The sequence below is a fragment of the Python bivittatus genome, unplaced genomic scaffold, assembly GCF_059951505.1.
Source record: "Python bivittatus isolate LINGU-HERP-01145 unplaced genomic scaffold, Pbiv_v1 ctg000590_np1212, whole genome shotgun sequence".
Lineage (NCBI taxonomy): Eukaryota > Metazoa > Chordata > Lepidosauria > Squamata > Pythonidae > Python > Python bivittatus.
Window position 1 is genome coordinate 23,719,655 of NW_028277086.1, and position 22,732 is coordinate 23,742,386.

Genomic DNA, 22,732 nt, shown 5'->3' on the forward strand with positions numbered 1-22,732 from the left:
CCTCCTGTACAATGTTACGGACCTCCGTCCATAGTTCTTCAGGCACTCTGTCTACCAAATCTAATCCTCTAAATCTATTCATCACCTTCACTGTGTACTCACAAGGAATATGATCTAAGTCATACCTGAGTGGTCTAGTGGTTTTCCCTACATTCTTCAATTTAAGCCTAAATTTTGCAGTAAGAAGCTCATGATCTGAGCCACAGTCAGCTCCTGGTCTTGTTTTTGCTGTCTGTATAGAGCTTCTCCATCTTTGGCTGCAAAGTATATAATCAATCTGGTTTCGGTATTGACCATCTGGTGATGTCCATGTGTAGAGCCGTCTCTTGTGTTGTTGGAAAAGAGTGTTTGCTATGACTAGCTTGTTTTCTTGACAGAACTCTATTAGCCTTTGCCCTGCTTCATTTTGTACTCCAAGGCCAAACTTGCCTGTTATTCCGATTACTCCTTGACTTCCTACTTTAGCATTCCAAGTCTATGATGAAAAGGACATCTTTTTTTGGTGCTAGTTCTAGAAGGTGTTGTAGGTCTTCATAGAAGCGGTCAACTTCAGCTTCTTCAGCATCAGTGGTTGGGGCATAGACTTGGATGACTGTGATATTGAATGGTTTGCCTTGGATACGCACTGAGATCATTCTGTCGTTTTGAGGTTGTACCCCATTACTGCCTTTCCCACTCTCTTATTGACTATGAGTGCAACTCCATTTCTTCTAAGGGTTTCTTGCCCACAGTAGTAGATATAATGGTCACCCGAATTAAATTCACCCATTCCCGTCCATTTCAGTTCGCTGATTCCCAAGATGTCGACGTTCAATCTTGTCATCTCATGTTTGACCACATCCAGCTTGCCTTGGTTCATAGATCTTACATTCCAGGTACCTATACAATATTGTTCTTTACAGCATCGGACCTTCTTTTCGCTTCCAGATACATCCACAGCTGAACGTCCTTTCGGCTTTGGCCCAGCCGCTTCACTCTTTCTGGAGCTACTTGGAAATGCCCTCCGCTCTTCCCCAGTAGCATATTGGACACCTTCCGACCTGAGGGGCTCATCTTCCGGCGTCATATCTTTTAGCCTTTTAACATTGTCCATGGGGTTTTCTTGGCAAGGATACCGGAGTGGGTTGCCATTTCCTTCTCCAGTGGACCACATTTGGTCAGAACTCTCTGTCATGACCTGTCCGTCTTGGGTGGCCCTGCACGGTATAGCTCATGGCTTCACTGAGTTACGCAAGCCCCTTCGCCACGACAAGGCAGTGATCCATGAAGGGGTCATAGCACTAGGATAGATGATAAAAATGTCAGATAAAATAAGGAATTCAAAATGTTCCAGTTTAGAATGCGGAACTTTAACCAATGGGTCCACTATAATACTAAGCTTGTATTATAGAGCAGCCCAGATCATCAGAGGCCTGTATGTATGTATGCAATTCCTTGTATTACTACTATATAACCTCATCACTCACCTGATCAGTGTATACATCAGGGGGTACCATCTTAGTAAAGAAATCTGAGCACACTGCTCCTGCCTGAAGATAGTAGTGAAGTGCAGCAGAGTACTGATTAGTTGCTACATTGAAGATACAGAAGCAAAAATAGTTAATGCTAATTTCATTCAGTGGCCATATTCACATGTAACACTAAGTTAAGACTTTTAAAATCAAGATTTGTTAAATCATCGTGGCCTGATTCATGCATAATGATACGGCTTACCATGCTAACCCCAAGTTACGTCATATAATAACTTAACCTTTGTTGTGAATTAGGCCAGTGTCTTTCAAGTTAGTTCAATTCCTACACTGTCCCCTCTACATAATAATGTTTAAATAGGACAGATTAATCAAATTAGGGCAAAATATGTTCACAAAAGAGAAAAAACAGAGAAATGAAGTTCTCAGCCCCAGCCTCCAAATGGCAGTCCTTGCAACGAAATGTCCTGGCGCCCACCCTCTGGAATGTCATCTCCCCCAGAGATCACACTGGCCCCTGTCTTGCAGGCCTTTCGCAAGGCTCTGAAAACGTGGTTGTGTTCCTGGGCATGGGGGGTTGGATTGCCAGTTACAATCTGTGAGATGATTATTTTAACTTATCCAACTGGGTTTTTTTTAACCTTGGCTGCCAGTTACGTACTTTATTTTGTCGTTGCTTTTGTTTTTAACTGCCATTATCCATCCAGAGTCGCTACAGTAGAGATGGCCATCCATCCACAGTTTTTCTTTTCCTTCCTCCCTCCCTCCTAACTAAAGTGACAGAAACAGGTTTAATTCTACTTACCAAAATAAATGTCTGCCTGAATGATTAACCAGAAATGATTGTTTGAATTTATAGTGAGTGCATAATTGACTAGCTCTTTGACAGTAACAGCTACAGCTTCAAAATCCACTGACTGTAAACTGAAATGAGAAAACATAATATTAGTCATTGTATTTAAAATTATGATGTAGTTAAAATCTGCTTCAATAAAGTATTATTCAAATAGTTCTATATACTTCTCCACCCCGCGCTGATGTTAGAAGTAAAGGCCAGAGTTCTATACAGGCAAAATTCTACCTCTCCATTACTATACACAGACAGCTCCCCAAAATTTCATTGTGTGGGAACAATTTAAGAGCCTGCAGACCTTTGAATACTTCCACTATTTTCAGCTTGAGGTTTACATGAAACCAGCAAGGTGTTTTATTTTGATCTTAAAACAAAACAGTATGTTTCAGTGTAATATTCCAAGATAGTTGTGTCCAGGAGAACAAAACAAAATTCCTGGAATACAGAGAGGTTGAAACAGCCAATTTCAAGGTTTTTTCTTAAGAGGGGAACAATCCTGCCTTGAACCAGGTAAGTTTTGTTCTGAAATCAAAACAAAACAGCAGGTTTGGTCTAATCTCAAAACAAGACTTTTGGAATCCACATATTTTGTTTTGAGCTTGGAGCACTCAAAAAGGCTGTTTTGAGGGTGAAATTCTGCTTAATCATGTTTTCAACATCAAACATAATGCTGGATGGAAGGTGGCCAACAGAGGTTTCCAAGGGGCTCTGAGCTAAAAAACAACCTGCACAGATCTGAAGAAACAAAAATTCATTTATATTTTTATTTATAAATGAAGTTGGAAAAACAAATTCCTTACTTAGGAATAGATGATGGCCAAATGGAAATATATTCTGCTGTGATATTATTTACAATGAGTTCCTAAAAAAAGAAAATATATTATATAGATACACATACAGACAAAATAGATAAAAATAATTCAGAAAATTCAGAAAGCAAAGTGAGTGATTTATGATAAAGAGAATGCTGCACTTACATGAATATTATGAAGCTTGACAAACAAGGATAATATTGTTGTTAAAACCAGAGGTTCCTATAAGAATATTGGGAAAAAATGAAATGATATAAAACCATGGCCTTTTTACCTGAAGTTCATGTTTTTTAGGCAAATGTTTGCCATACAGGTAGTCCTCATTTAACAACCACTTGTTCAGCGACCATTCGAAGTTATGATGGTGCTGAATGAGGAGACTTACAACCGATCCTCATAGTTGCAGCCATTGCAGTGTCACGTAGTCACGTGATCACTATTTGCAACCTTCACTGCCAGCTTCTGACAAGCAAAGTCAATGGAGAAGCTGTCAGGGGGTTGCAAATGGTGGTTACATGATGCTGTGCCTAATGACTGCGTGAGATTCACTTAACAACAGCAATCGGAACTGCCGCCATAAGTTGGCATGGTTACATGATGCTGCGCTTTATGACCATGTCATTTAGCGATGGAGTTGCCAGTCCCAATTACTGTTGTTAAGCGAAGACTACCTGTATTTACCTAAATTTACAATGCTTCTATATTCACATCCTACTAGATTACTGGCGGATAATAATTCTCTTAATTTGCTTCCAAATAATTGTCTAAAAGTGATCTTAGAAACAATGTCACATACAATCTGCTGGGATTCTTTTCACAGAAGTTGATTTAGGTCAATTTTCACATTTCTCAAATCTTCAGACAAGTTGAAAAGTTACAATAACTATATTTTAAAATATTTTGTATAACTCCTTAACACTAAAAATGATGTGCTTTAGAAGACCATATAATTGATGAAAACAGACCTAGATCCCAGTCCCAAGCAAGCCTGCTCAGAACCCACTTATTCTACTCAGCAGAATGCTTTATGCTAACAGTTAATATTGCAACATATTCCTTGTGTTAATATGTTAAAACTTGTTCTGAAAAGCGTAATAGCAAAATCACTTTCTTAAAGATATCTGTAAGAAGAATACTTTTCTTTAAATCCTTATCAGCTATGGGATGTCCATGGGGTATGGTCAAAAAGTCAAGATGGTGTTATGGTCACACACACAGAAAACAGGCAAAGCTTTGCTCACATCACTGTGGCCGCCACTGACTTTTTTGACCATATTCCACAGGCATCCCTGTTCAGCAGAAACAGGCTTTTATGCTTTAACACATTTCAAAATCTTTAGCTCCAAACTCACCCGCAACTTTTTGATGAATGATAATAGTTCATTCCTAAAGAGAAAATGTTTAATGAACTGACTGAATAATTAGATTAGTTTTACAACAGTTTTCCTTGTCTAGAAGGATGAGACCATGTAAAAGATTTTAATATAAATCTGATCAATATTTGGAACTTCAAAAAGAGCAGCAACAACAAAACATTCCCAGATAGTAAGGGAAAATGGCAAGCGCAAGACTAGACAATATGCATAGAACCTACCACAAATATTAATCTCCTCAGTTTCTAATGAGAATGTTCTTAATGGCAGTTCATACCCCTATCCTCAGCCTAGATTTCAATTTTCTCTTCCAAAAGGCAGCCAACATTCTGTAGCTACTGAGAGTGCTCATCTCACCGTGCTTTTTCTTCTTGAAAATGTATCATTTTTATGAATGTTTATACTTCTCCAGACCATGCCTATCCAACTCTCTTATCAGCTGCCTTGTTTCCACTCCAGTCTTTTTAATGCTCATCACCCGAGTTTGCTATTTGCAGGAATCATTCCATTGTTGCTGGAATAGTTCTGTTTACAATGTACATACAAGAGTATTGAATGCTATGTAAATACGGTATGAGCTATGTATTTATTTTGTATATTGCACATAACTTACCCACAACAAATCTTTTTTTTCCTACTTAAGAAGCTACTTTTATTTTATTTTAAAGAAGCATAATTAGAAATAAATCATATATTCTTAAGAAGTTTAATTATGAACAAGCTAGATATGGAGTAATATCATGGCTACTACAAATGTTGACTATACAGACAACAACATCCAGGAATATTTATTTTGACTTTGGTGGTGATATAAACATTATAGCAGTTTACCTGTACATAATGCCTAACGTTGATTCTCTCTGCTTTATTAAACTCACTCTGCCATCATTCCCTCGTTTGTGTTGGCTGGATATGCTGCAGATTTGCACAACGATCTCCCAAAGATCTGTAGCTGCCCATCTGCCCTCTTTTGGTCCAGGAAGATCTTTGCTTGTGGCAGCCAAAAGCTGGCCTAACTGAGCAAAAAGAAGAAGAAGAAGCAGAAACAGAAAGTCTTTGAAGGCACTGGAACTTGGTATCGTCCAAGCTAATGCTAAAATCATTAGCCAGAAATATGCAAGATGTTTCAAAAGAATATATAGGCCCAATTTTTTCCCAGAAACACCATATCATCATAGTACAGATGTTTTTGAAATTCAGAAATTCAAATGCAGTTAGGTGTTCTGCATAGGGAGCTTCTAATATTTAAACAAATAGTCTAACGCCCCCAACACATCTCAACAATGCAGAACTAATTACAGAATTCTCTGGTCCCGCTAATTTGGGACTATTATATTATTTTTATAAAACTGACTTTGGCCCATGCAAGATTCTTAATATGTATATCCCTGATGTCATATTTTAATATTCCTACCACAGAACCAAGTGTGAATGACCGCAGAGAAGGATTATTTGTAAATGCAAATGTTTCACCAAACAGGTAGAAATCAGTACAGACAGAAAAAGCAAACAATCTGGGAAAACTAGGATGCACACTATTTGGATCCAAAGCAGGCAAGAGTGCTTTGGATCTGGCAGAGCTCCTTTCCATCTGTGAATTGCTTCCACTGAGCTATTGCGTGAGTCCAGAAAAAAGTGCAGATTCTTTTAAGATACTGGTGATATCCTGGATCTGAACACCACTGCCCACTTTGGATCTTACTACTGCATATTGCTACTAGATTACACCTGAACTTCCTTATAGAGCAAATAAGCTGAAAGACTGTTCAGGATTCCATAGTTTTGTAGTCCATATAAAAATATGCCTTACCTTCACATAAGGATTAGTCTGTACCAACGAGTGTGGAACTTGCATAGTTAAGTACTCATTTTCCTGCCAGTTTAACAAAAAGGCAACACATTCCTCTGCTACAACTTGTCGAAGAGGAATATCTACAATGGATTTTGAAAGAGAAACTGATCAGGTGGTTTCCCACAAAAATCACAACCTAGAAAATTGAGGGCAATTAGCAAGCTTATGAAATCTACCCTGTTTTTAAGAGAACCCCACGGTCTATGAAATGGGAAATATGATGACAATGAGGAAAATGCTGAGACACAAAACGTGGGTTAGGAAAGTGAAGCTAATTATCTTTGTGGCTCACGAGCCATAAACTGGGAGGTCTAGAATATACAATTCTATGTATGACTGACCGTTAATCAGGGATTTAATACAGCAGTATAAATGGCCAGCAGACAGAAATGCAAATGTAACAAGAATTATAACTACTACTGATAGTAATAACAATCCCAAACCATTATCATGCCTAAATACTTTGCAGTGAGATTGGTGGTAACAAATTTGAAATATTACTTAAACAAACAAACAAACAAACTCTTGCCAGAGATGGAAATCTTGTCATGTACTTAATCTTACCAGGCACCCTCATTTCTAAGTATCCCCGAACTCTGCTGATCAAGTCAGAGGGAGGGCGTTCTCCAGAAAGTCCTGCTCCTGCTTCATGGGTATAAATGTCCAGAAGTAGCATTTCATTCAGCATAACTTGGCGCAACTTTGGAGAAAACTCAGTCACAAGTTCAAGACAAGCAGCAAAAAGCTGCTTGGCATGGACAAAATCCTGCAATAAAAAACAAGAGTTTGTTTATTTTCTTGTCACGTTTACAAACATGGTTAGCAATGTTGATATACTACAGCAGAAGGCAGGTGCTTGTGGCATTTTACACATTAACTTTTCTATAATACATCTACTTACTACAGTGTCTGTGTTCACAGAAACCTATTCCTGCAGTTTGCCTGCATTCAAGAGATGTCTGACAGTTATATGTCTTTCTCAGCATGAGCTGATATATCTTAAAAATGCAAACCAACACCTACTGATCTAATAAATTAGATGTAAAGAGAAAAATCTGAGAAATAAGCAAGAAGCCCTAAAATGTAACATCACAATACAGCGACCTATATTTTATATATACATAAGATTATATTTTTGCACAAGCCATATTTTAATTATAATTCAAAATATTGTTAAGGCATTTTTAATTAGAAAGCAATTTTTCTTTGTGCATTTCAGAATACCAATAAGCAATCTTTCTCACCTTAATTGTACTGCAATGTAGTCCTTTTGCCATCAAGATATAGACCAAATCTCTAGTCAAATTATCTTTAATTCCTAGGATAACATTGCCATAAACACTTGGGACTTCCCACTAGAAAAAAAAATACACATATTTATATTTTTACATAATTTTTACCCATGTATTATATACCCCATCTTTAAATAAATCAGTGGGAAAGGAAAGTACCTTATTAGAAACTGTCCAGAACTGGCGTTCAGATGTCATACCATGTAACTCAATTAAAATCTGGCGGATTCTCCAAGGATCCAATGATAAAATAAGCTGATGCTCCAACTGACCAATATTCACACTTGCTGAAGCTGAAAAAAATTATTGCATATTTATTGCTGAGCAATTTATATCAATATAAGTGACCATAACTGCAAAAATGAACAAGATCCTTTAAAAAGTTAAGAAATGAGATAGCTTAATTTTTTTATCATAATCAGCTGAAATTACTGTAGTGTTATAATTAATCAAATAAAACATTTTATTCACTGTGTGATGGCAGGAGGAAGGAAGAGCATGTATTTTACACATACATGTCCTAAGATCATTATATCACTTTTGAATAACTAGATTTGGACTTTTCAGACTGTTATGTTTAGCATACTTATCACACTGTTGTATTATGCTTCTTAAACAGGAGAATGGTTTTGAGAAGAATTAACCTATAGTATGGTTCAATCCACAGCCTTAGAGAAATTTATCAGAACATGGTAGCAACATTGCCCTCTTTCTTTTTTAAGAGCATACCATTCTCTCGCTATGTCTTCTCCAATCAGCCCCACATAAAGACAAATCATCTAGTTACAATGATGAAAAATGAGCAAAAGAACAAGTTATATTACCCCCATCCCAGTCCAAAAGCATTGAACTGATTTATGCACTAGCCCTCCTGATAGTAGCAGTGAAAAGAAGCAGAGAGGCATCTCATTGCTGCAATGGCTACAAATTCAGGTGTTCCTCTCAGGTGCTTGCTCACAATGGAACTGCTACTGAATCAGTAAAAGAGGTTGAATAACCTGCAGGCCTGAGGCCATACTGAGCTATAAACCCAGCACCTGTTATTCAGAAGTATAGACATATAGATTGACCATGACCAATAGGAACTTATAATAATTGTACAATAATTGTCAAAACCTATGTCAATGCAACAAGCTCCATTAGCTGATTATAGTCAAAATATTCTTATTATACTTTTTTCTTCCACCAGGAAACAGTTGTAAATAATTTAAGAGAAGTAGGGGGAAATAACCTGGAATATCATAAAATGAAGTTATCAGCTTAGTGCCTAAGTTGACTCGAAGTGATCTCTTCCTCATCTGGTCAATGAGCAGTTTTTGTTCATCGTCTTTCAATAAAGCTATGAAGAGCTCATGGGAAGAAATCATGAAGACAAGCTGGAGATCTTCCAAACCCAAACATAGATTCCTGCACAGAATTAAGAGCAAAGATTTGTGCAAACAGAAATGACAACTTCTTTCTTCAGATTGTTGGGTTAATGACACTTAGGAAATTAATCTAACAATGAATTCTTAAACACAGATATCTTACAATAAATCGCCCTTCCAATTCAATCGTACTATTTCCTTGGATTATGCTAATGGAAGCCATATGATTCTAGGAAAGCAAGCAGCTGTTTTAATAAGTTGCTGATATGGAGTATGTGAGTACATTTCTCCCCTTCAAAAATGAAGAGCTGCACAGCCCTATAATATCCTCTCTATTTTTCTCTCATATGGCTACTTCTTCAGATGCTGCCAGAATTATGTTTCACTATGTTTCCCTTACCACCCAAAAATGGGCGATAAACAAAAACAAAATTACTGTCCAATTTTTAATACAGAATACAAACTCTTATCACACACTTACTTTAGAAAATAAGCCATTTTTCTTTTTGAAGGTTCCGATGCACTTTCTACATGTATTGATTTTGAACACACCTAAGAAGTTTAAATATTGAATAATTAAACCTCAAGGAAAATCCGGTAGGGTCTTTGAAAAATAGAGTACACATTTTTTGGAATGGCATAATTTTTCTGCATGTTGTTTATAGCAATACCATAACATAGTTATCAAAGGAAGTATTTTCTCTATCTAGTTTTAATAATTACAAATTAGAATAGCTACATATATAGACCCTAAATGAGTGTTTCTCAACCAGTGTTGGCTGGGGAGTTCTGGGAGTTGAAGTCCACACATCCTCAAGCTGCCAAGGTCGAGAAACACTGCCCTAAATGAATAGCAATGGGTTTTAAAAGATGCTTATTGGGTAAGATCAGAAGAAGGATGAAGTGTCTCATTCCATATAATGCAGCCATGTTTCTCTCATCAGGTGGAATTTTGTCTGCTTACTGGTTATAATCTTTTTGATACATCTGCATCTATTATTATGCTGATAATTCTTACCAATAATTAAGCAAAACCAAATGCAACAAGTATGGAAGAAGCCACTTGACAAAATCTTAAATGAGTTAGGAACTCATAAATAAGCAGCATGCAAGTTAGAGATGTAAAAAAAATCTGCCTTTGAAAGATGCTTTTAAAAAAAATAGCACACTTGTCTTCAGATTTTAATGGTACATTAAACTGGAGGTATGAATAAAGAAATACGCTGAGAGGTGTGTATGTATACATAGTCAAACCTAACACTGGGAATATTTTTACCTCAAGGAGAAAGTCCATTTTTTCTTTGGTGGGTCTAAGAAGCATCTGGTTAAACTGGACACCGACTGGCCGGCCTTGCATCACATCACAAACACTGTTGCACGCACAAACCTTGAAATATATTTCATCGAGGACTTCATCTCTGCATAAAATAGAAAACTGTAAGACAGGTTGGCACACAAAAATTATAACTAAAAGACAAATTCAAGGTATTGTTTTTATATCCCAGTGTAATAACTAACCATGCATATATACATACATACGTATCATACTACAGGGTAAGCAACATTAAGTAAAGCACAGAAAAGGGTAAGAAAAAGCAAGCGAAGGAGTTAAGATAAGGTAAGAAAAAGCATAAAAGAGGGGAGGGAGGGAAGGGAAGGGAAATTTAAAAAGCTAAAACTAGCTTACACCAACACCATTCACCATACTTCTCCATATCTATCCTTGCAAACTATTTTTCTTCCTCTCAGTCTCTATACCACCTTCTGCTCTTGAAGATTCTCACCTCCCTCCTTTTGATTGCATCCAATCACAACTTTCTTCAATCTTTCCCTAGTTCTTGACCCATCACTCTTCTTTCATATATTTGCACTGCAATTCAATTCTCATTCCTTCTCTTTATATACTGTAACTAGACCATTGGGGGGGGTGTATTGGTCACTTACTTTTGTATTCAATCTACCCTCACTCAGGCCCCCTTCATTCTTGACTTTTTCTCTTCCTCTTTTACCACACACACTCTTTAAGTAACCCATTCCCACTGCATTCAACTTAGTTCCTGTATGTTTCTCTAGACATACAGAATTCTCATTTCTATATAATGAAGTGGGATGCAGAACAATCTTATGCACAGCCACTTTCATTTCTCTCACTTCTTTTGGCAAACATTCATTCCTTGCAACAGACTGCCCACTACTCACTATCTATTAGCTTAAAATTTCTGCACATTCCCACCTTTAGTAAATGGTTTACCACTGTATACAAATTCACCTACTTGCTCTAGTATTTATGAACAACTTGAAGCTGTTCATTCTATTTTCCTTGGGAGATAACAATATGGTTATCTGTATCTATTTGTATCTATCAAATGTTCTTGACAATGGGATCTAAATATTACTTTCTTGATTGGGAACACAAGTTTATTAAAAAGCTATTATCCATTACCGCAGTATACAATTCAAAAGAGATATTGACATTTTTCAGCACTTTTTAGCATATGAAGTTCCTTCACAGCTAAACCTGGTTTGGGCATTACTGCTTCAAACAATTCTCACTTTTGCAGTGATGAGTTTTGTATACTTTCAGGTTTGGAAAACATATATGTGGTCGTTAAAGTCACAAAATATTTTTTTTTAAATGTAAGGAGTCTTGGTGGTCAGGCCCTTGTGATATACCATTCCAGCTTGAAGCACTGCTGTTAAATGGAAAACAAGCAGTCAAAAATATTAGTATTATGCATTACATGGAATTCAGACAAAATTATCCAGTTCCAAAGCATTGTTTATTACTAAGACTGAACCAGACAACTCAAAGACAGAGACTGCTCAGAAATCCATCTACTCTGCCTGGCTTGACAATTAATTAATAGATGTGTGTCGGAGTGGTTCCTTCCTTCAATTTATGCCTCACCCTTGTTGAGCCTTCTGGGAGAGCTGCCTTAACACCGACTGTCTGAACTGAACGGGTAAAGTGGGCATTCGGTTGTCTTCAAGGAAAATCTTCACCAGTTCCTAGAACACAAAAACAGGTACTACTTGCATGTTTTAATTCAAAGGGCACCTACTTCAGTACCGTGAAGCATGATAAAGAGAGTTGGGCCTCATATGAAACCAGAGCTTAATACCACCACTAACTCACTGGATGGTGTTGAGCTGTCACCGTCGTTTTGCCCAATAAACATCACAGGTTTGTTGTGAGGACAGAGCACTACTCCTTGCAAGAAAGATGGCCCAGAAACTGAACCAGCAACAATGAAGAGAAACTGACTAATGTTAACTGATCAACAAAAGCTATGCTCAACCCCTAAGACAGTTTGGAATGATATCCAAAAATGAATAACCTGCCTTCTTTGAATAACACAGGTAAATGCCATAAGATCTTACACAATAAAAACAGGGTATCTATTTCAGGGATCAGGATATTTAAATGCTTAGAATAGCCCTGAGTTTATGAACACTTCATTTAAAAGTGGTGATATAATGGTCTCCTAACAGCAGCTACAAGAACACGGTGTGCTTTACAGGCAGTTTACCTGGTAATTGCCAGATCTTAAGCAGCTATGAATTTGACTGTAGGGAGTTGATGGTTGTGAACTACTATCAGAAGGTGCAAGAACTCCACAGGCTTGACAGTAACCAGCTAGCCTCTTTTCATCTATGATGCAATGAAGTGATGAGCCAATCTAGAAGACAACAATGTTATCAAAGTTGTAACAATGTAGCAAACACTTCCAACACTTTATTCTTCAAGGCAAATACCTTTAATAAGGACTCATTTCTCAAATGCCTATACAGGTAGTCCTTGCTTAATGACAACTGGGACCAGAATCTTGATTGTTGAGCAAACTGGTTGTTAAGCGAGATGCCCACGTGATTGCTTCACTCAACGACTGCAATCCGGGCATTCCCAACTGTGGTCTTAAGTGATCTCCTGGGTCGTTAAGCAGACGGAGCAAAAGTGCTGCCTGATGAAGGGCTCCTGGCAGGCAGCCCTTTTGCTCTCAAATGTTCCTGCAGCCCGCCAAAGGATTTGCCGTCCCCTCCGTGCACAGAGGATTTCTCCATGCACGGAGGGGAAATCCTTCATGGGGCTGGAGGAACGGAGCTCAAATCTTCAGGATTTGAGCTCTGTTCCCACAGACAGTAGAAGGATTTCAGCTCCCCTCCTTCCCCTCTGCTTGTAAGCTTTCCTGCCCGATTCCTCATTGACTTTCTGGGGAAGCCAGCAGAGAAGACTGCAAATGGCAATCACATGATTGCAGGGCACTTGGCAAGTGGTCATAAACACGAGGCGGTTGCCAAGTGCCCAAAATGCGGTCACATGATGATGGGGGAGGGGGTGGTGTGACATTTTACAATGGCCAGAAGTGCTTTACTTTACAGGCTGTAAAACACCCTTTCCAAGGCTGGTATAACTTCGAACAGTGTTAAATGAATGGTCGTTAAGCGATGACTACCTGTCTAAACATGTGTGATAATTTTCTAAGAGTGACTACAGTTTTTTGTTACTATTATTATTAGTGATTAATTTATTTACCATGCTTCTTCTAAAAGATGCCAGGTCAGCTTACAACATGGTATAACATTGTTATATAACAGTTTAAAACATTCTGCTACTTAAAAAAGAAAAAATCACAACAATGGCAAAATTGCAGGCTTAAGTCGAACAAATGTGTTTTATTTGTCTTCTAATAACTTGAGGATCAGCCAGACTTGTGAAACTGCCAGGCACTTTCTTGAAATTTGCAATAAAGCTTCTGGAATGGAGGTAGCCCTTGAGTTACGACCATTTGTTCAGGGACCGTTCAAAGTTATGGTAGCATTGAACGAACAGTATTTACTCCTGGTCCCCGAAGTTATGTCTGTTGCAGTGCCCCTGTGGTCACATGATCAAAATTGAGATACTTGGAAGCCTGCCTACATTTATAACTGCAGGGGCACTTCAACTCCCCCCCCGACCTATCTCCCCCCCGATCTCTGTCCTTGTGGCTACCCTGCACAGTGGCACTCCTTGGCAGCAGTGCTGGGGATCCAGAAAACGTCTGAGGCCTTCTGAACTGTGAGAACAGTGGGCCCACTGTTCTCCAAATAGCGCACCCTGTTCTTGCGATGCCTTGGAAAGCCCTCAGAAAGCTTTTGAGGCCTTCTGAGGCATTGTGAGAATGAGGCCCGCTATTTGGAGAATGGCATGAGTAGCCTTGGGAAGAAGGCCTGGCACAGCCAGCAGTTGCCTTGCGTAGGGCTAGGCTGGGTGTGCCTCATCAGCAGCAGGAGGAAGACGGCTCAGCTGGGTGCGGCAGGGCCTGCAGAGTGTAGAGTGGCAGGGGCTTTGCACTGTGGCAGCTGGCTGTGGTGCGGGGCTTGAGGTGGCACTCCTCAGTGGCAGCAGCACTGGGGCTGAAGGCCCAGAGGCACTGCAGCCAGCTGAGACTTCTGAAGGCCCCAGGCCTCTACTTCAGCCCCAGCACTGCTTGTGCCACTGCTGCTGCTGAGGAGTGCTGCTGTGCAGGGCGGCCAAAAGGGCAGAAATGGGGAGGAGATAGGTGGGTGTGGGGATTTCAAGAGGAGGCAGACCTTTACCTTACTGAGGTTCGGGGCTGGGAGAGACCAAGCTGGGAATGGCTTAGATTGGGGTGGGTCCTCAACTAACAACTGGTGGGATTCAATTAACAACGGCAATGGAGAGTGCTGGGATTGCTGTTGGTAAGTGATGTAGTCACATAATGTTTTGCCTAACGATTGCATTGCTTAGTGACAGAAATTCCAGTCCCAATTACCATCGTAACTCAAGGACTACCTGTACACATTTACTGTTACATCCATCTACCTCACTTTGCTCTCAATTGGTTAAATTACTGAATAAATATTGCTAGCAAAATATTTGTGTTAATACAACAAACAGCTGAACAGAATTCTAAGTCAGCAATAGCAATGTTATGTGTGTAGCTTTTCCATTAAAAATGTTGAAAAATGAAGCACACTAAAATCATATAAAGCAATTATTAAAATCTCTTCTTATACTCAATTATGCTATAACTCTAAACGTACTTACTTGGGAGTCTCAGTTAATACAGATCAACTTCATTTTCTGTAAACACAGATTTGCACTGCATGTAGTTGAAAATCCAGTCTATTATAGTACAAACAAGCCTTCATTATTTTGCCCTGAAACGTGTTACTCACCTTTGAAATCAGTTCCTTGGTTCTAAAAAATTTATCTCTGGCATTTCTATATAAATCAAAGTTTGTGGAGCCTTGCTGGAAGTAGATGGCCCCTAAATCATAGCACACCTGAAAGAGACCAAAAAAATTATAGAACATTTTAATCTCTGTTGCAATCCTTAAGATAGAAGAAATTCTAAAGCAACAATTAAATGTACAGAGAGAAAATCCCTGCACTACATACTATGTCAAAGAGGTGCTTTCCCTCTCTTTCCAAATAACTGAAAATAAATCAGACTTGAAAAACAATACAAGAATTGTGAAACTGATTCCTCATGTTTTGAAAGCACAGGAAAGCCACAATATCTTTGAATATGGAATGTCAAGGATGTCTGATGGCACCATGAACTGTTTTATAAATCCACAACAGTAGTTTACCAACCAATAACATTTTCAGGCAAAGCATTGACCTACTTGGCATTGCATTTCCTCAGTGCTAATACTGAATCCGGCTGTAGAACTCTCTGTCTCTCCATTAACCATACCAGGTTCCATGGCTAGCAGATCTAGTGTCCTTATTGTGTGAATGTAAAGGTCTTTGTTTAATTTGAGTGCTCCTTCTAACACCAGAATGGAATCAGCAGCCTGCTCTTTTAGCTGGAACAACCCAAAGGAATATAAATGTTTAGTTATTAGCACCTGTTTTGACTACTTAAGATAAATGCTGTACTTCTTCTCTAATTCAAGCCACATCAAACTTCACATGAACAAATGTCAACCATTCCCTTTTCAAAGATCTCATATATTCAGTTATCTCCAAATAATAACCATTTAATATTCTTTGAGCTCAGAACAAGAGAGTTCAATTATCACCTTGAGGTTGGATGAAAAGGAAAACTTCTTTAAAATCAAGATTTATTATTTATTTTGTACTGATTTTGGTTTACAGATATTTATGAAGTAGTTTCTATGGATCAAATGTATGCAACCAAATGTCCTACAATACCCACAATGCCCTGCCAAAGAGAAGAACACCTGGTTGCTAACCTTGCTACAGATGTCTTTATGAATTATTCTAAATAGGGAATTTACCTTCCCTGTTAGGAAAGATGCTTTAAACACAAATAGATCAATTTGGAGTTATGAGCAAGAAAATATAGTTATATCTCTTTAGAAATCAACATGAAAGCAATTATTCCTATCACCACTAAATTGACTTAGATTTCTAGGATTTGAAGGATACGTATTACAATTACTGTTCCCATGCTGTTTTCACTGTTTTGCTCTTGAGAGAGAGTGTATAAAATAGATTTTTTTTCCTCTCCCAATACTAATCAGACAGAGATGCTGGAAGAAACTATACAGTTTTGCAACTAGTGTTTTGTGACTTAGTTCCTTGCAAAACATCCTTATTCTACCCTATTATGTGATTTAAGCCAAAAGGCAAGAGTACAAAACATTTCTCCTTGAGAGAACTTCCTCGTATAAACTTCACATATTCAACATATCCAAATGGAGCTGGAGTCAGTCAGAAATAAGATGCTCCAATTATCACAGTAAAGTTATCAAATGCCATTTTTATATGAGAAGGATCTTTAGCACTTTTAGCATTCTTCTTGCTTAATTGTACCAACTGACTTCTAATTGTGAATAACCTAGCGAAAAGCTCTTACCACTTTCAAAATGTTATCTGTGACCTCCTTTTCTTGTTGGAATTGATTCATACTAAACAAAAAAGCAAAAAGCAATTGTAAAGTTATTATTCAATGCAATATTAAGTTGTTATGCCATTTAGATTTCCAATGTATTTTATCTGTTCAGCATGCAACAGAACCAATTTGGTGTAGTGGTTAAGGCACCAGGCTAGAAACCAGGAGATGATGAGTTCTAATCCCACCTTAGGCACAAAGCCAGCTGGGTGACTTTGGGCCAGTCACTCTCTCTCAGCCCTAGGAAGTAGGCAATGGCAAACCACTTCCAAAATCTTGCCAAGAGAACTGCAGGGAATTGTCCAGGCAGTCACCAGGAGTCAACATTGACTTGAAGGCAAAAATAAATAAATATGTAACAAAACAAGTTTTTCTCTTACATTTTAATTTTTTTAAAAAAAATCGCATTTCAAGATTGAAAACTGAATTATTTAAGCCTTAAAATACTCAATAATTTTGCCTAAATTTTTGTTCTAAGAGAATCAGAATCTATTTTTATATGTTATGTAGTCAGTGCCAGGATTTTTGTCCCCTTTCCACTAAAAATCTTTTAATACATACTTTAAAAATATGCTATATGACTTCAGCTGATCAGGTAGCCAACCACAAGTATTTGAGTATAGAACAAGGTTTAATATATATTATTTTGGTTTTAAACCATCACTATGCCTAATTGAAAATTGGATCCTGATTTAGGTTTAGTTGAAATAGATGGACAGACTTACGCATTCAACTGAGGTGGACCAGGTTTTGCTAGTCTGACAGGAAAACTACTATTGACTATGGTTCTGATAGCCCTATTAAAAAAAAGCAAAATTGTCAGCACTGAGTAGTGAATCATTCAGACAATCTGATCCTAATACCAGCATTACTTATTGGGGCTTATTACAAAAATTAAAGCTAGTGCAAATAAGATAGCAAAAGGCTGGTTTGCATGTAATGCTAAACCATACTTTAATAATACATTCACCAAGATGAATGAATGCACTGGAAATATTGACCTCACCCATTCTCCAAGCTTCTAGTTGAGATGACAAAGAAATAAAACAGGGTTTAGCTTTGGTTTATCAAATTTCTAAGTTGTAATTTTTATGAATCAGGATCTGAAATCAATTGGCATCCTATTCTAAGCAGTCTCATATGAAGAGATGTTGGAAGCCACCTAGCTAATTCACAGCTTATTCTTTTGGCAGGCTAAGTATGACACGCAAACTGAGTTACTGATTTGTTTGTGTGACAGCTACTCGCAAAGAAAAAAAAACCACTACCCAGTGTGCACGTATGAGTTATAAACCTCACAAACAAATTAGGGTTTATTTAACCTTAACATTTCCTTCTAGTAAGAACATTCAAGAAAGTAAAATCTCACCATCTGTTGTAGAGCAATATAGCCATTGCAGTGGTTGGAGGCAAACAGGCAAGGTCCATATCTACGTGTTTAGTTCCTGGAGGAACTTTACTGATGCACAGCAATTCATTTAAAAGCATGTTCAATACAGGGACTGATAAACTAAAATAAAAGACAAAACATAACTGAAATTACATAGGTCAGCTCTTAATTTTGTTATAGAATATAACCCAAACAAAAATCATTAAGGCTCCAATGCACCCTTTTTGCTATTTTTATTGCACATCTATCCTCCTTTTCTTCCATGCTGGAAATCAGAATAGCACACATCTTTTTCCAGCTGTTTTCCTATTCAGGTACGAACTAGATCATAATTTGCTTTCCTGATTATGCATTATGATTACCAATGATTAGTATAAGTCTCTAGATTAAATTTTTAGTTTATGTATCTTTGAAATGGAAACTTAAAAATACTATCTACTCAAGCAATTAATACTTTCTATGGCATAATTATCTGTAAACAATATTATCCAAGAAATTCACTGATACCTTTTCTCCAATACATCCAGATTCCACTTTAAATGTGCAGCAACTTTCAAAGCAAGTAATTTTAAAATACGGTTTCTCTTATTATCAGGGGGAGGCTGAACTTGATTCTGTTCATTAACTAAAGGTTTGGAAGCCTGCTCCAAAAACTGAACAATTAGTTGGACTGGTGATGGATCTACCAAGAAAAAAAAAAGTTTAAAATATGCACTGCACATTAAAATACCATCTAGGGAGAAGCAAATAAATTAAAAGCAAACAAGCAACTTTTAAAGAATCCTATACAGGTATAATTTTTGCCTAAGAGAAAACTTAGTGAAATGACTGATATCACTGACTTTACCATAGCTATTGTAACATTGTCATATTCAAGTATAAATGCATACTTAACATTTTTATGTATACTGGTACACATTCAAAAACCAAATACATTGTGTGATGTAGTCCTTGAATGAGATTTAAGTCCAGTGCAAGTAAAGATCAGCAAATATAAACTACTGCTTTTACTTCATCATTGCATAAAAGAATCCTACAAAATTTAATAAGAATCCTAATAACCCCCACAGAAAACTCTGTCACACTCTTTCAACCTCTGCAATAATTAATGAAGATAAATGTTTTAGCTTTGAATAACAGCATTACTTACCAGGAGAAACCTTTTTCAGGTGTTTCTCCAGCAGAGACTCTTCTAGCAGGAACTCAAACCAGGATGTCTGAGGGGGGGTGCATGGTCGGCTAGATGTGGCTGCCTCCCGATCAACAGCTTCTACGCTCATCTTCCTTTCTTGAGTTCCTTCTGATTTCTTCGAGCAATCCTTTGGGCCAGGACCACTGTTACACCCTGATTTAGAAGCCATATGGATTATATCACAACACAACTGCGCTATGGGATGTAAAAACATTTAATAGCAGATCGTTTCACTCTTACTGAATTCCACAATCCAAATATGGCAAATTGGGGCCTCACATCTGGAGGAACCTGTCACCAAATTTATACAGTAAGAGTTTTCAGAACAAACAAAACTCTTGGGAATAAGAGCCCTGCTTTCACAAGACTGTAGCTTCCTTGGTAACCTTTTCTTCTTCTTTCTTTTTGGTGAAACATAAGAACTAAACACAAGAAAAAATACAATAATTATTATCCAGTCCAAAAAAATGAATTAATAATAGTGATTAAAGTGAACTTAAACTGAAGAAAAGAAAAATAGATCCATATAATATTAATACAAAACTAGTTCAATCACTTAACATAAATCTAGACCATACTGAAACATATTGCTCCATCTTTTCATTTTTACTATATAAAGGCATTTTAAAAATGGATAGGGAACACATCTCTTGAATCCATTCTGTTTTCCACCTATATAGAATAATTCTCTTTACAAAACCCCAGTTCTGACAGAGCCAAAGCTCTTCATAAAATGTTTAATTCCATAATTTAGGAGTATAATCCAACATCACATTTATATATTTAACTGCTATATTTTCACCAAGTTATGTTAACATCTGAAGCCAAAAAAGGGCCATGGATAGATGTGACCAAATCATAAGAGAGTTGCAACATCTACACAAGGTATCTGATATCCAACTTTTTAAAACATTATTTGAGGAATCCAATAATCACAGAATATTATGAATTAGATTTGTATTTGTGTGTGTATGCCTCTGAGTCAGTGTTCACTCCTGGTGACTGCCTGAACTAGTCCCTGCCATTTTTGTGGCAGGGTTTTCAGAAGTGGCTTGCCATTATCTTCTTCCTAGGGCTGAGACAGTGATTGGCCCAAAGTCACCCAGCTGGCTTCATGCCTAAGGTGGGACTAGAACAGAGTCTTCCAGTTTCTAACCTCGTGCCTTAACTACACCAAACTGGTTCTCCTTAGATCATTAGAAGTATATTTTACATTTCTTAAAATCTGGACTGATCATTTTCCCAGAGTCGGATATTCCAGTTCCTCATTCCACATAATCATATATATTAGAAATATTAACCTCCATTCTTTTTAGTTTTGTGTAAAATGGGATTGATTTTATTTCAAATACCTTGCCAGTCCTCCTTGCCAGACAGTTCAGATATATCCAACACATATTTTCTCTTAGATATGAGCTTCTACAGATAAGCAAAAGCCAGATTTGACCCAACCAAAAAAGGTTATTTTGGGAGACTGGAGGCAGTATTCCAGGAGAAAATAAACAAGGTGTGCCAAGGTGCAGAAGAGAAAGAACTACCAACATTGTCCTCTAGCTTCTGGATGAAGTAGAATTTTGAGAAAAAAAGGTATTTCCAGGTAATAATTGAATCAAAAATTTAATCTGATTTAAGGATAGACTATTGTATAGAGGAAAAGGTTACATCTGCACTAACTTTAATCTTTATGTTACAATTGATTATTTATTTATTTAATTCAATTTCTATAGCCGCCCATCTCAGACAAATGACTCTGGGCAGCTAACAATAATAAAAAGTTAAAACCAATACAAACAATACAACATAATACAAAAATAAATATATATACATGTAGCAGCCGAGAAAATTATAACCTTAGGTATCAATATAGCCAGGAAACCTTAACATACTTGGGGTCCTAGGCCTGTGCACATAACCAGGTCTTCAAGGCCTTACAAAAGGCTAACAAGGTCAGGGCCATCCTAATCTCTGGAGGGAGAATGTTCCAGAGGGCAAGGGCTTCGGCAGAGAAGGCATGCCTCTTAGTCCCTGCCAGCTGACATTTCTTAGCTGATGGGACCTGTAGCATGCCCAACCTGCCAGATTGAATTGGATGAGTAGAAACAACTGGGAGGAGACAGTCCCTCAGGTAACCCGGTCCCAAGCCATGAAGGGCTTTAAAGGCGACAACCAGCACCTTGAATTTATTTATTTATATATTAAATATTAATATATAATTAAATATATATTATTATATATATATATCTCGCCACATAGTGAATTGTATCTGGAAACACTGGCAATGAATGTAGCCCATGAAGCAGTGATGTTAGATGTGTCGAATGTCTAACACCATTTACTACTCATGCAGCTACATTCTGCCCAGTTGAAACTTCCGAATACTCTTCAAGGGCAGCCCCATGTAGAGTGCATTGTGGTAATCCAGACAGGAGGTCACAAGGGCATGAGTGTGATCAGAGCCTCCTGGTCTAGGAATAGGTGCAACTGGTACACAACCCAAAGGTGTGCAAAGGCCCTTCTAGCCATGGCTGCCACCTGCTCTTCTAGCAGCAGCCGTGAGTCCAGGAGGACCCCCAGATTGTGCACTGGGTCCGTCTGGGGCAGTGCCATCCCATCCAGGACTAAAGGTGGAAAAAAGTGTCACCAGAAGGCCCAAACGCTCAAAGCCACTCCATCTTGCTTGTGTTGAGTCAAAGACCATTGCACTGGGGCAGGACATCCATGGCATCACTAAGGCAGCCTGGGGTAGAGATATAAAGCTGTGTATCATCAACATATTGATGATACCTCACCCCAAACTGTCAGATCACCTCACCCAGCAGCCTCATGTAGATGTTAAATAAGATGTTAAATTAGATTGTTAAAACAATCACTTTTATGTCTCTATATAATTTAGTGCTATTGTATTTTTCTATCAATTTGAACCAATACTTCAGAGAACCGGTGCTACTGTACTTAAAAAAGGTTTGCCATATTGATAGCAGATCAGTGCCATCTTATGATCTGCTGAAATCCTTATATTTACTTTAAAGGCTCAGTTGGATCTTGTTTATTGTTCCACTTACTGGTAGTTGATGGATTGCTGAATTGGAACCTATATTTTCCAATACTGATTACCTGCATTCTAAAAATTCAAAAGAGTTTTTATACAATTGTATCTTTCTAATAAAATTTATTTGTGCCTATGCTATGTGAGATTGGTGTATGTCCAAGAATGGAAGGACTAATACCCCATACTGCTCAACGCTATAAAGCCAGGTGCTTTTT

General features: G+C 37.8%; 1 protein-coding gene across 4 annotated transcripts in view; it reads right to left on the reverse strand.

The window, feature by feature from the left end:
* The window catches only part of INTS8 (integrator complex subunit 8), a 29,157-nt gene that overhangs the window by 4,778 nt on the left and 1,647 nt on the right, over positions 1 to 22,732 (reverse strand). For 2 of the 4 annotated variants that reach the window (XM_088149110.1, XM_088149111.1), the window contains exons 2-23: positions 19,427 to 19,621; positions 18,784 to 18,958; positions 18,256 to 18,396; positions 17,612 to 17,683; positions 16,851 to 16,902; positions 15,652 to 15,834; positions 15,199 to 15,306; positions 12,549 to 12,698; positions 11,927 to 12,027; positions 10,295 to 10,436; positions 9,500 to 9,570; positions 8,883 to 9,058; positions 7,811 to 7,944; positions 7,604 to 7,714; positions 6,924 to 7,125; positions 6,318 to 6,439; positions 5,339 to 5,523; positions 4,487 to 4,520; positions 3,300 to 3,356; positions 3,123 to 3,184; positions 2,275 to 2,393; positions 1,467 to 1,570 (exon numbers count right to left, since the gene is read on the reverse strand). In XM_088149110.1, coding sequence (XP_088005236.1) covers positions 1,467 to 1,570; positions 2,275 to 2,393; positions 3,123 to 3,184; positions 3,300 to 3,356; positions 4,487 to 4,520; positions 5,339 to 5,523; positions 6,318 to 6,439; positions 6,924 to 7,125; positions 7,604 to 7,714; positions 7,811 to 7,944; positions 8,883 to 9,058; positions 9,500 to 9,570; positions 10,295 to 10,436; positions 11,927 to 12,027; positions 12,549 to 12,698; positions 15,199 to 15,306; positions 15,652 to 15,834; positions 16,851 to 16,902; positions 17,612 to 17,683; positions 18,256 to 18,396; positions 18,784 to 18,958; positions 19,427 to 19,556 — 2,631 coding nt within the window. In that variant the 5' untranslated portion in view covers positions 19,557 to 19,621. Of the gene's footprint in view, positions 1 to 1,466; positions 1,571 to 2,274; positions 2,394 to 3,122; positions 3,185 to 3,299; positions 3,357 to 4,486; positions 4,521 to 5,338; positions 5,524 to 6,317; positions 6,440 to 6,923; positions 7,126 to 7,603; positions 7,715 to 7,810; positions 7,945 to 8,882; positions 9,059 to 9,499; positions 9,571 to 10,294; positions 10,437 to 11,926; positions 12,028 to 12,548; positions 12,699 to 15,198; positions 15,307 to 15,651; positions 15,835 to 16,850; positions 16,903 to 17,611; positions 17,684 to 18,255; positions 18,397 to 18,783; positions 18,959 to 19,426; positions 19,891 to 22,732 lie in introns of all 4 variants that reach the window. The other 2 variants (XM_025174222.2, XM_088149109.1) reach the window with 2 other exon arrangements.